Source organism: Ovis aries, chromosome X, assembly GCF_016772045.2.
Source record: "Ovis aries strain OAR_USU_Benz2616 breed Rambouillet chromosome X, ARS-UI_Ramb_v3.0, whole genome shotgun sequence".
NCBI classification, from domain to species: domain Eukaryota; kingdom Metazoa; phylum Chordata; class Mammalia; order Artiodactyla; family Bovidae; genus Ovis; species Ovis aries.
The window spans coordinates 102845540-102859728 of record NC_056080.1 but is presented as its reverse complement, the minus strand read 5'-3'; the positions used below and the strand labels follow the sequence as shown (position 1 = coordinate 102859728).

Sequence of the window (14189 nt, the reverse complement as noted above, 5' to 3'; positions counted from 1 at the left end):
TACATTAGAACATGGCCCCATGATAAAAATTTTAAAACACAAATCATTAAATTTTTCCTAAAGTTATTTTCTGTCCAATAGTAGTTTTCATTAAGCAGTAGTCACTCGTTGGTGGCAGATGATCTATAGTTTATACAAAGGTAGCTTAAAAATACTGCTTTGTTTCCAGTACTCCCTTGATGTGGCCCAGTATCCTGTGGGATTGTTTGTTTTAACCCCACCCACCACACTGAACTGAAATATTCAGGGAACAGGGATTCTTAGAGTCTTGTTACCTGGTTAGTAACCCCTAATGCAAAGAGTATAGAGCATGGTGTTTCAAACGCAGGCACCACTGACATTTAGGGCTGGCTAATCCTGAGTTGTAAGGGCAGCCCTGTGCATCAGACTGGGCTTCCCTTGTAGCTTAGTCAGTAAAGAATCTGCCTGCAGTGCAGGAGACTGGGTTCGACCCCTGGGTTGGGAAGATCCCCTGGAGAAGGAAATGGCAACCCACTCCAGTATCCTTGCCTGGAAAATCTCATGGACAGAGGAGCCTGGTGGGCAGCAGTCCATGGGGTCACAATGAATCAGGCACGACTGTCTCTGACCTTTACCTGCTACCAGTAGCACCCTTCCCACCCCCTAATTTCTGACAACCAAAAATGTCTCCAGGAAGCAAATTTTCCCCTGGTTGAGAACCATTGTCCTAATGCATGACCCCATTATTGCCTACATTAAAGTTTGGCCACTTTTGTCTATCTACACTTTAGCTATGGGCCCAATCCACTCAGTAAATATTTATAAACATAGGAAAAATCAAATATTTAATATTGGGGGCATGACAAATGTCAAGAAACTGAAGCCACAGGTTGTTAATTTTAATTATTAACTTCTGCTGGGCTCAAGGATACAGTCTAACTTGGAATTCACTGACTTTGCTTAATATATAATTAAGCATATAATTAGTATATAATTTTACTTTATTTATATGGCTATTCAGTATTCATAGCCACTCAGGTCACATCAATTAAGCAAGTACCAAATCTGATCTCAGACACTATGTCACACCCTCTGGGGCTACTCAGAACATAAGATATGGTATCTCCCTTCAAGCTGTGGGAACACATTGTAATATATTATCAGACTCTAGGCTGACATTTTGGAGTAAAAATATTCATGTGCCCTTTTGTGTGGGGGATAACAAAAGCATCCTTGAGTTTCTTGTCATTTTTTTAAATTAAGAAATAGACACATGAAAAAGCATAAGCAAATGACAAGTTCAGTTCAATTCAGTAGCTCAGTCATGTCCGACTCTTTGCGACCCCATGAATCACAGCACACCAGGCACTCCCGGAGTTCACTCAAACTCATGTCCATCGAGTCAGTGATGCCATCCAGCCATCTCATCCTCTGTCATCCCCTTCTCCTCCTGCCCCCAATCCCTCCCAGCATCAGGGTCTTCTCCAATCAGTCAACTCTTCGCATGAGGTGGCCAAAGTAATTACAAGTAACTCCATGTAAAAACCCAAGAGATATCTATCAATAATAACAACAAAGAGTTTATTTAATAGCACAAAAGCTAGAGAAAGGTAGAAAGTTCAGCAAGATCTCAAACGCAGTGTTTCTAAGGAAATGCCTCGATAGTTCAGGTCTCAAAATGTAGCATTCAGTCTTCCACATGCTTATATAACTCTAGCACAAAATCATGTCAGGAAAAGTCACTTCGTACATATGTTTACATTATTTATTAAAGTTATACAACTTGCCCTTTTAAGTAGTTGTGAAATTAAAGTAACAGAAAAGAATTTAGAAGACAAAAAAATGAGAGTTGAACCAGGCTATCAATAAAACACTATACCAACTAGCACTATACCAAACTCAGCGAAGAATTGAAAGGAAATCCATCCGTTCATTCATTCAATGAATATCTACTGAGGGTTTCCTGTGTGCCATACATTGTTCTAGGCTCTGAGGATACTGCAATGAACATAACCAACATAAATCTTGCCCTCAAAAAGCTGACATTCTATCCAAATAATTCTTATGTGAGAAGCAAATGAAATGCATGATATAAGAGAAAAGAACTACAATGTGAGTGCTGCTCCCACCAACATGCAATAGGAAGAGTCTGAAAGAAGGCCTGTAGCAACACAGAAGAATCAGTGGGGTTGGGACATGAGATGGGCCTTAAATGATGGAGCTTGATTCAGACCCTTGCTACTGAAGGTGTGGTCTAAGAATCAGCACTATCGTACCACCCAGGGACCGGTTAGCAATGCAGAATCTTGGACCCACTCCAAGCTTGCTAAATCAAAATCTGCACTTTAAAAAGAATCCCAGGGAACCACTATGGAGTTTACATGACACTGTAGGTTTCTGGTCAGGCTGGCATTAAGTGTGAACTGGGATGGTGGGAAATCCAGACTGGATTGAGGCCTATCGTCAGGTTGGAAGTACGGAGGGCCTGGAATTGAGGATATCCTTTATCATCTGAATGGATATAGAAAGTGTGCTGTATATACATGCAAAGGAATATTATTAGGCTATAAAAGGAAATCCTGCCATTTGTGACAATGTGGATGGACTTTGAGGGCGTTATGCTAAGTGCAATGTCAGACAGAGACAGACAAATACTATATGATCTCACTTACACAGGGAATCTAAAAAAATACCAAACTTACAGACACAGAGGGTAGATTGGTGGTTGCCAGGGGAGGGTGATGCAGGAAACAGGTAAAGGTGGTCAAAGGGCTCAAATCTCCAGTTAGAAGATTGTTACATTCTGGGGATGTGATGTATGGCACTGTGACTTATAGTTAACAATACTGTTCTGTATACTTGACAGTTGTTAAGAGAGCAGATCTTAAAAGTCAGAAGGACCTGAGTTTGAATTCCCAGCCCTCCCACTTCTTAATTATGTGATATTTGGGTCAAATTATTCAAGCTCACTGAGCCTTTTTTTGCATTTCAGTAAAATGGAAGAAAGGTAATATGACCTCAGAGGGCCCTTGTGAAGATTCAGTAAGGCAAGACACACACACACACACACACACACACGCACACACACACATAGCACTTAGCGGTCCCTGACAGAAAATGGAACTCATTAACGATAGCTAAATATATTGATAACAATGACATGCTATCTTTTGAGACAGATTCAAAAGGAACAAGAGAAACATTTCTCGTCTGCCAGAGCCCCAACACCATGGTGGGTACAGCCCTACAATAACCTGCAAGTCAGGGAACTCCATCCTCATTTTAAACTGGCACTTGTGGTTTCCCAAAGGTGCCTTCCTAATGAGATGACTGCAATTGCTATTATTATTATTTTTAATCTCGTTACTGTTAGGTTACTCTCCGAAGAGTCTACCTCCCTGCTGGAGTGGAACTTCAAATGGGGTGGAGGCAGGGACTTGCCGAAACCACTGCTCTGTATGCTGAATTCAATAATACGTCCTGCGAATGACCCAATCTCATTTCCCAGGCCTCTATTTCCTCATTCATTTTTCTGCCTAGGTGCCATCTGTTTTCCAACTTCCGTCTCTCTTACACGTGCTTGTGATGCGGAGAAGCCCCAGTCTGATCGCCCTCCCCCACAACCGCCCAACTGGTAGCCCAAGAGGTAGGGGTAACCCCAGTTCTAAGGCACCTGAAGCCTGACGGGGGGCGGGGAATCCGGAAAGAGGAGAGCGGCCACGGACCCCGCCCAGCGGCGCGGCCCCAGCTGGGGACACGCGGGGGAGAGCAGGGGTCCGCTGACTCGGACTCGGCGGCTCTCTGCGCCCCCGCCCTCGACCACGTCGAGGACTCGAGAAGGAATTCCGACGCCCGCCAAGTTTCAACTCAACACTTCTCCGAGGCTGCGCCGCCCGTGCCCTCGCAAGCCTGCCTGCAACGTGGCCGCGCCCGGGACGCCCTCGGACCCCGCGGGTCACCCGAACTCTTCCCTTCTCTCTCCAGGCCGAGCCGTGCTCCACGCCCTCCAGTCCCCGAGCTCTCCTCTCCGTGGGCCAGGAGAGCCTCCCTCTTGTCGGGCTCCAGGAGCCCCAGCCGAGCCCCTTCCCAGCGCAGTCCTAGCTCTCCTGACACCGCCCGGCGGCGGGGCGGGGGCAGGGCCAGCGGCGGAACCGCCCCCAACCGCCTCCCGGGCCCGGCGAGCGGGCGGGTGGCTGGGGCGCCTCCACCTCCTCTTCCTAAAGCGGCGAGGCGCAGACGAGCGGCATCACTGGAGCCCAGGTCCCGGCCACTGCCACACACGGCGTCGGGCGCTCAGGAGCAACAGCAGCGGCAGCGGAGGCGGCGGCCAGAGCGGCGGGCGGGCGCCAGAAAGGTAGACTGAGTCCCGGGGAGCCTCGCGGCGGACCGCCCACCTCCCGGCCCCGGGCCGCGCGCGCCCCCCGCCCTGTCACCCAACTCGTGTGTGTCCTTCCAGGCCCGGGTCGAAAAGCCTGAGAGGGCCGCCGACCTACCCCCGGAGGAGGAGCCAGTCGCAGCCCGAGGCGCCGCCGCCGCCGAAGCCGCGCGGAGCCGCTTTCGCCTTCATGGCCCACTCACCGGTGGCGGTCCAAGTGCCCGGGATGCAGGTGAGGACGCCCGGGCCGCCCCCGCCGTCCACGTGACTGCCCGGGAGCTCGGGGCGCGCTCCGCGCTGGGCGCCGGCGACGAGAGGCGGCCCGGGGCTTCCCCGACCGAAGCCGGGCCGGGCGCTCCGGCCAGGTGACCCGGACGGAGAGCTCTCGGTGTTTCCCGGCGTGTAAGCTAGGCGGTGCAGTGTGCCGGCCGGGCGCGGAGGGACTGGGGCGCGCGGCTCTTTGGGGATGCCGGGGGCTGCGGGGGGGGTGTTAAAACAGGCAGGGGCGGGACACCTGCGCCGGCTGAGCTGGTGCGCTTGTGGGGGTGGGAATGGAAGCACTTCACTTGGAAGAGATGGAGGTGTCTCGGAATTCGTTGGGTAAAACGCAAGTGGTGCTTACACACACACACAAGTTGGGGCGGAGCAAGGCAAGGGGGTGTCGGTGGTGGCGGCTTTGAATTGGGCTCTTCCTGTGTGCGTAGAGCAAAGAGCGAGGTGACTTTTTTCCCCTTTTGGGGCTGCTGCTTTGGGGCCAAGTTGTGTCTCGCTCCCCCCACCGGGCGCAGCCCGTAGTGGGGTGTGAGAAACGCAGGGTCCTAAGTTAGAGCAGCGGTGGTGATGACTCTCCCGCCCCCGCCCCCGCCCCCGCCCCCGCCCCCGCCCCCGCCCCCAGCCTTTCCCACCGGAGGGCTGTGGCAGTGTGGTTGTTGCAAAGCTTTTTGTCCTGGACGACAAGATATTACGGCCTGGGACCTAACTTTTTATCTTTTACATCTTACCAGCCCTCCCCCCTTACATTTTCATTTTATTAAAGAAGAAACAAGCTATGTCCACAAACTTTCTGCATTGTTAGGTTTTTGAATCGGTGCATTTCAAGCTATCTACTAAATGTTATCCAAGTTGAGTAGCTTTTAAGCATTCACGTTTTATTTTTTTTCCTTTGCTAGACAGCCTAAACACCCCCACTTATGAATAGGTAAAAGACTAGAAGCACTTAAGCCTCATTATCTTCTAAAAATGTGAAAGCAAACGTTTTCTAAGTTCAGAAAAAAATGTTTGGTAAATAGCTATGTTGCTAGTAGAAATCAAAGCGCCATGGATTGGGGCCTTAATTTACTAAATAATGCATGGAATTCATCTTAAAAAAAATAACAGTTGGTCATATTTGATGCATGATCACACGAAAAAAGTGATTTTTAAAGTGCTTTCCCCCCAAAGGACTGTTTGTATCGGACATATATCTAACTTAGGACTCCTGTGTGTCCTAGGCACCAGGCCTTTCAGCTAAATATAGGATAAGTCTGGGTTGAGTCCCAGGAAATCGATGTAGTTCATTAAAAAAAAAAAAAAAAAAGAAAAGGAAGCAAAAGGGAAATGCGAGACATTAGGGCCTTTTAAAAGGTTAATCCATTCAAGCTTTACAAAATGCCTCAAACTTCCTTCTTCTCACGCCACCCTCTCCTTCCCTCCCTCCTTCCCCCCAGCCACTGCCCCTCACCCCATTCATTCAGTTCTGCCTTTGATTATGTCGAGAGAATTAGTAGTTTGCCTTATCAACTACAGTTTTGCTCTGTCTGATGTGGAAGAAAGTGGGGAAACTTTCCCACCGTGCTCTCCTTTCCTTTGGGGAGTAGAAGAGTCCGCATGTGAAGTTTGTCTCTGAGTGTCTCAGTACTCCTCGCTCCATTGTGTGCACGCGCTGCCTGCGTGCGTGCGTCAGCAGAGTGAGCACCTCCCGATCAAGTTTGATTCTGGGGAACCCTGCGTGCTGAGGAGAAAATGGTTTCTGGTCTTTATTTCATTTGTCTTGACTTTATTTGATTTATATGGTTTCTGGTCCTTATTTGATTTGGCTTTATTTGATTTACATGGTTTAGGAACTCCTTACTGTTCAGTATTTCTTATGGCTCCTTGCTTTGTTTCATTATCTGATTTCCCTATCTTTTGAATTTTTTAATTTTTAAAAATCTTCATTAAGGTGGGTTAGAATGTGAGTCTCATATTTTAAATGATAAATTCTGCCTTTCATTTTATTCCTACCCAAAGTTGTGATGGCTTTGGGAAGGGCAATCATCTCAACATTTGCCAAGAAGAGAGGAATACTTGTCACTGTCTCTGTCTGAATGAAATGGTAAATTCTTACCTTCTTATTTCCATGCTCTCTGTAGATGTGGTTCTTAAGCATTTGGGGCAACAAACAGGTTTTCCACAGTTAAAATTGTGGGGTATCCTAAAAACAAATTTGATGATTAGCAGCGTGACTCTCATGCCTAGACTACTGTGACTATTCTTTTGTTTAAAAGTAGTGAAAATGAGATGCAGGAATATATCACGAGCTTGTAAAAATTTTTTCTGCAAGAGTTAGGAGCAACTTTTAGATCTTCACAGTAGTGAGAAAACTTGAGTTAGCCATGTGTTCCTGAAATTAATGTATAGTATTTCCACAAATCAGGGTGAAGTGGTCGACCGGCCAGTAACTTTTTAACAGTTTATTTTAGGGAATTATGAAGATTGATGGAAAAATGATTTTTCCAGAAATAAAAACAAAATTACTTTACCCGCAGTGTTTTTCTCCCCCTGAGGAGAGACGTGAAGTCGAGCTACCTGTTCTATCACTTAAGACTTCCAGCATTCCTGACATTCAAACAAAGAAATTTCTGTTGCCTCTAGTTTAAAATAGAAAAGAAACTTGGAGTGACGAAAGAAAACCCAGGATTTGGTCCAGTTAAAACCCTTCCTTATGAATTAGTTATTCAGACTCGTATTGTTAATATTTCTTAATATTGTGGTAATGAAATGTTTGCCATATTACACCAAATGTAAAGGATATGAATTTTTTGATGCTTAATTTGTGCTTATTTCTGTAGTATATCGCTAAAGGAATTTTCCATACCAGGAGCTGAACTCTTGAAAAATATTTAAAGCACAACTTAAACAAAATAAACCAACAAACCTGTTTCTTTCCACTCAAATATTTACTCTTTAATGATTTAAAACATGTTGTTTCTTTGAAGTTCACAGTTGTAAATCATACTTAAGTTTAAGATATTTCCCCTTAGAAACTGCATGAGTATTTATGAAGACAAGTGTTCTAAATTGGGTGTTAAATCTTTCATAAAGTGTGGGTGAGAGAATGAAATTAAATGTTGAATTAGAGTACTAACTGTTATTATGTTATGCCTCTTGTGAAAGAATTTTTTTAACTTCGTGCTAAAGAATTTAAACATTAGCCTTCACGTATCTTTAAATATGATCAAGGTGGTACGGTTTTTAAACGGTTGTTATTTTAGATGTGAGATGGAAATGAAGGTTAAGGATTAATGAACACATTATTGAATACTTTTATCTAAGAGGTGGAAAACCTTTTCTTGCATTGGTGAACCTAGTTGCTGGGTTCTGGGAAGGATACAGAAGTATGCTACACAATGCCTGCCCTTAAAGATCTTAAAATGTTGTTGGGGAATTAAATCTAGTACATGAAACATGAAATAATGCAAAATCTATGATACTTACTCTGTAACAGAGGGTTTTGACTGGAAGAGTTGAAGTCTTGCCCCCAAAAGATTGTTAGGGTCTGTATAATCTTGGTCATGGGATAAAAATCACTTGGACTATGATGAAGAATTGCAATAGAGAAATAGTAGGAGGTAAGATTAGAAGACTTGATTGGGTCCAGATTGTGGCAGTTCTTGAATGCTGGGGAAGGGTTTGGCCTTCGGACTAGCCACTATTGTTAAGTAAGAAAGGCTTAATGAACAAAGTTATATATAGGAAGAGAAATCTTAAGATTGGATGAGTAGATGAAGTGGAGGATTGAGAAACTTCAGGTAGTTTGATCAACTGAGGCTACTTCAATGAGGCTGTCATATCTATACAGATGCAATGGACCTTGCATTGACTGATTGCCTTCCATATGCCTTGTACTATGAGTACATATAATTACTAGACTTAAAATTAGCCAGGTACAGAAGAAAGCATTGAAGCCATTGTGATATCGAATATGGGGAACTGGGACAATTATGGTACATCCAAAAAAAGCTGGAAGGTCAGGGAGAAGAGTCAGATCTGGTAGAATATTAATGATTTCTGTTGCAGGCTTGTGAAGTTTGAGGTAACAGCAGGATGACAAAAATGTAGAGCTGTATGTCTGTTACCTTGACTGTGGAGATGGTTTCAAAGGTGTATGTATATGTACAAACCCATCAAATTGTATACATTAAATATGTACAGTTTTTTTTGTATATAAACATGCCTCAGTAAAGCCAGTTTTAAAATGTCAAGCGAATACTTGAAGAGATAGATCTGGAACCTTAGTCATTCATCAGACATTTACTGAGCATTTACTTTTGGCCGGTTTCTTTACTTGAAACTGAAGGATGGGAGCCACGAAGGAGGGAGAGGTCATAATGTCAGAGAGCATGTTGGAGTGAAGGCCCTCATGAGGCAGGAAGCTAAGGTGGAGGATTGTAAGAAAAGGAATGGTGATTTAAGATGCATTCGGGGATGAGCAAATGCGTCAGGATCAGGAAGGAGTTAACTGGGGGTGGGGGAGGAATTCTTTATTTTACTCTCATCATGAAACCTAAATTGGAGAAGGAATTCAGCTTGGTGTCAGAATCTAGTATGTAGGTTTCTTACCTTCCTTCCACCTTCTGAAGGGACTAATCAGCTTTGTAATTTGAGATAGAAAGAAATAGAAAGCAGTGCTTGCACTAATACGTAAACCCAAACCATTGTCTTGGTTGGTAGGTGATTGATACAGAGATGTTGAATATGTTGCTGATGATGGGAGAAGACTAGCTGAATCAGAATGATCAAAGACAGTTCTTAGCTGGGAGAGTTGGAGGTAGTTGCAAAGTATGGGGTAAGCAGGCTGGGGCTGAACAGAGAGTAAACAGGAATTGCTCATGGTAGGACATGTGCCTTGAACACTAAGGAGGGTCTAAAAATGGCACAAGAGGACAAAGGTCCATCATGTACCTCCATTGCCTGAGTCATAGCAAATAAGATAATATAATTTAGCCGGTACCTAGGAACCACTGAATGTTGTGATCCTGTGGGGTTTTTTATTCTGCCTTTCGTTTATTCAGTGACCTTGAGCACATCATCTACAAAGTGGGGAATAATAAAAGCTGCGTTTCCTTTGCCTCTATGAAATGTTATTAGGATGAGTTAACTATCATCTGTGGAGTATATTTTGAACTCTTTCATCAAAGGTGTTATGATGTATATGGGCAGTTCATTCTGCCAAACAATGCTAGGCTAATCACATGAAAACACTGTCATTATCTCTTCTCACTCCTGCTTGGTAACCTACAGTTTTCCTATTGAAATCCAGTCTCCCACCCCCACCCCAAAACACCCACACAAATACCACCACCACCAGACCTGAAGTCTTCTGCTCAGCTTTCCAGACTTCCTGTCATCTGGCTCCTCTCTACAGATCTATACTTAGTTATTTCTACTCCCCAACAAGAAAGCTGTTTTGTTCTACCATGCCAGTTACAATTCAGTAATCACTGAATGGCCAGACCCTACCTGATTTTCAAGGTCTCCATCTTACTTTCTCCATGAACTCTCTCTGAACATTCCAGACTACAGTAATCACTCCCATTTTCCAGCACCTATTATATCCCTTGTCAATAGCAGACAGTCCAGTCCTTGGTTTATATACTGCCTTAGATTTTTCCTAATTATATATGTTATACTTGTCTCTCAAACTAGGTTGTAAATTTCTTACAGGCAGGGACCATCTATTTTACTTCTCTTTTCCATTAGGTATGAATTATGTGTAAAAGTGTTGGTTCATGAGTACAGTACATATAGACTAGAAATTTCTGACTTTTCCATTCTGTTTTTGTAAATATATTGTGTTCTGCTTGAATTCTTGTAGATCGTGAAGGCTAATTTATGTGTGCACACTGAAGACATTTTCTACTTACTAAAAATGCATTATATGTGATAGGTCTAACAAAATATACTGGGAACTAATCAGCTGTCCACGCACTGAAACTCTTATTCTTGTCTTCCAAGACCTTTGAGAGAAAGAGGAGCCCTCATTGCTCCCCTAGTAGCTAGGGCTGATTTCAGACAAATTTATGTCTTTGAGAAAAATAACCATTTGTCCCTTGCCTGTGTCCCCCTGTCAAAAAAAAAAATACAAACAAATAAATAAAACCTCTTTACTTCTCTGTCCCAGCTGTCATATTAGAAAGAATCTGATAAATTTCACTGATATTGAGGTGTCTTTGTTTAATGGCTCACTGTGTGACCTATCCCATGGATGTTGTCCCTCCCCCAAATCCCATATAATTCAAGCAGATCTTCTGAAATGCACATTCAGAGAAACCAAGAGACCTAGTGCCAAGCAGATCCCATCCTTCCCCTCTATTCCTGCTTGTCTCTCCCCATCACCTTTCACTGAGAATAGAGCTTACTCCCTGTCAGCCTCTTCTGGACTTGTTCCAGCATACCTCTGACAGCAACCCACTGAGCTTTCTTTTCCCTTCATTTATCCTACAGTCATGGATTAGAATGACCCGCATCCTAAAATACCAGATTAGCCATTGGTACAACAGCTTTGGATATTCTAGCAAAATATGAACAAAACCGTGGTTCACCCTTCCTGGGGACTAGAGTAAACAAAATTGTAGACAGCTTAGGTCTACAGGTTAAAAATATCCTAATTATCTTTTTTTGAAGGTCCACTTTCCTCCTTTGTGATCAAGTAATTTCACGAAGGCACTGCTGAGGAAATCCAAGGCACTGTGTTTTTATCTTTTTCTCATGGAAAACATTTACAGAACAAAACCTTTTCAATATTTCATTAAGATCCTTGTAACAAGAGATAGTGTTCTTAGTGGTATTTTTTTTTAAGTGAGGAAAAATCTGTAAAACCCGATCAATTTAAAATGCGAAGGACTGAAAAAAGTAGGGTTTAAATCACCCATCATTGAATTTTTCAATTTGTTTATTACAGAACAATAGTGTGTCTAGCTGAAGAATAACAGTTGCTTTGAATCATAGAAGTTGCTTCCCAGTATCAATTTAATGAAGTTTTACTGGATTTGAAATCCATACCACAGTAGATATGTTAGGGAATTTCTAAGCACACTAGTGAATTACTCTACCAGATTTCAGTAGAGTCTGGTAACAATCCAAGGAGTGAATTTTTGGCAGGTGGAGGAAGGACTTCAAGAACATCTAGATGCATCCAGATTTTTCTTTGAAAATGCATTTTTGCGTAGCTCTGTGAGTGTCTTTTTATCCCCCTCCCCCAGCTTTCCATTAAACCATTGGCTTTGGGACATATCACTTTACAGTATGTTATATTATGCTAGGATTTAACTGCTTGCTGCACTGTAGTATAAATAAAACAGCAGTGGGTGGTGGGGAAGGGATGGGCAACATAGATAATCAGGTGGGGCATAAGTTGGTTTTAATGCAAGAAAAGTTGGGGCAACTGAGCCAGTAGAAACCAAGAGGTCATAATTTCTTCCCAGAACCTAGGTTCATCATTATTATTGCCCCCTAGAGCTGGAAAAGTTTCTGGACCCCCTGGTCACAATTTCCTGCTGCCTGTCTTAACTTTAAGTAGAAGCATAAAAGAAACCAATCAGCAAAGCATGCACACATGCTACGAAGTATGGGGATAGAAAATAGAACCTTGACCTCTTATGGTTAAGGAGGCTGTAGTCAGTGTGTCTAGCAGCCTCAGGGGAAGAAGCATACTTCAACTGTGTGCTTTTCAAGTGCTTCTGACCCCATGAGAAGAACAGTTAGCGAATTCATTATTTAGGGTCCTGTTTGCTTCTGTAGTTTTATTTCAGATCCTCTGTCTGAACTTTGCTCTGAGCCTTCTGATGTGCTCCTTCTGTCAGTTAATGGTAATATAATAGACTTCCCAAGTTGGATACTGGTGATCCAGGTTTAATGTTTTTACACATTTAGTCTTCATGAAACACCAAAGGGTGATTTAAGCTGGAAAATTATTAGCAGCAAAGTTTGGAAGGCCTACGTGATGTAGGACATAGTGCTTGATACCTATCTCTGAAACACACAAAGTGTAAAGAAGTCAAGAAGTTTATACTGTAACTGAAAAGGTTAGACATCTGCACATTTAAAGATCTAACAATGCAGAGCAATAGTCAGTCATATAGTCATAGTGTTAGTCACTCGGTCATGTCCAACTCTTTGCGACCCCATGGATTATAGCCTGCCAGGCTCCTCTGTCCTTAGAATTCTCCAGGCAATAGTAATGAATACCAAATGAGATAGAAATGGACATAGTAGCATTCCAAGGTAGAGAAGGCAATGGCACCCCACTCCAGTACTCTTGCCTGGAAAATCCCATGGACGGAGGAGCCTGGTAGGCTGCAGTCCATGGGGTCGCAAAGAGTCGGACATGACTGAGCGACTTCACTTCCCTTTTCACTTTCATGCATTGGAGAAGGAAATGGCAACCCACTCCAGTGTTCTTGCCTGGAGAATCCCAGGGACAGCGGAGCCTGGTGGGCTGCCATCTCTGGGGTTGCACAAAATTGGACACAACTGAAGCGACTTAGCAGCAGCAGCAGCATTCTAAGGAAGATCAATTTAAGGAAGGGAACTATCATTTATACAACACCTTTATACTAGGCACATGTGTTTTTGCCACTGCCCTACATTGCTTCTAGGCAAAGCAGCCCTGAACAGACCCTTAAAGGAGAGTGGGAGACTGGCAGGAGAACAGGCATAAAGGGGCACATACAAAGTTCCTTCTATAACAGAGGTTACCGTGAACTATGTCAAGACCAAATTATGAAAGGCTTTGAATGCCAGAGGGCTTCCCTGGTGACTCAACTGGTAAAGAATCCACCTGCAGTGTGGGAGACCTGGGTTCAATCCCTGGGTTGGGAAGATACCCTGGAGAAGAGAAGAGCTACCCACTCCAATATTCTGGCCTGGAGAATTCCATGGACTGTATAGTACATGGGGTCGCAAAAAATTGGACAGGACTGAGCAACTTTCACTTTCTTTGAATGCCTGACTGAGCCAGTTATTTTTAACTCAACCTACAACAAGGTGTACTTTTTTTTTTTTTTTTTAATCAAGAAAGTGAACTGATCAAAGCAGTGGTTTATTGTTTGGTTTTGGAAGATTAGGCTTGTAACCTAACAGTCTGGGTTGGAGAAAGGCTAGATATAATAAGTGGATATTGTAATAGCCCAGGCTTTAGTTGTTAAGGGTGTGATCTAGGGCAGTGATGGTCAAGCTTGAGCATGTATCAGAACTACCTGGATGCTTTTTAAAACACAGATTGCCAGGCCCCAGCTCCAGTGTTTTATGATTCAAGTAGGTCTGCAGTGGCCATGAGCTTGCATTTTTAATGAGTTCCCAACTGCTCTGCTGGTCTGGGGACCACTCTGAGTACCACTCAAGGAAGACTGCCAGACCTTGGTGATTGATTGGACATGGGAAGGGGAAAAACATGACAGTAAAGACTCAAAGATATGGCTGAGTTTGGGAGAAAATGTTTTTGTTTTTTTTTAAACTGTTGAATTTGTAACACTGGCTACACAACCAAGCAGAAGCAAGTAGTAACAGGTTAGTTCAGGAATGAAGAGGATGATGGGAAGTGCTACCTGGAGAG

General features: G+C 43.6%; 1 protein-coding gene across 2 annotated transcripts in view; it reads left to right on the top strand.

The window, feature by feature from the left end:
• The first annotated feature begins 4180 nt into the window (after positions 1 to 4180).
• STK26 (serine/threonine kinase 26) overlaps positions 4181 to 14189 on the top strand; it is a 69100-nt gene continuing 59091 nt past the window's right edge. Inside the window, exons 1-2 of one of the 2 annotated variants that reach the window (XM_060408424.1) lie at positions 4181 to 4315; positions 4418 to 4568. In XM_060408424.1, the coding sequence (XP_060264407.1) occupies positions 4527 to 4568 (42 nt within the window). In that variant the 5' untranslated portion in view covers positions 4181 to 4315; positions 4418 to 4526. The remainder of the gene's footprint in view (positions 4316 to 4417; positions 4569 to 14189) is intronic. The other variant, XM_060408425.1, reaches the window with a different exon arrangement.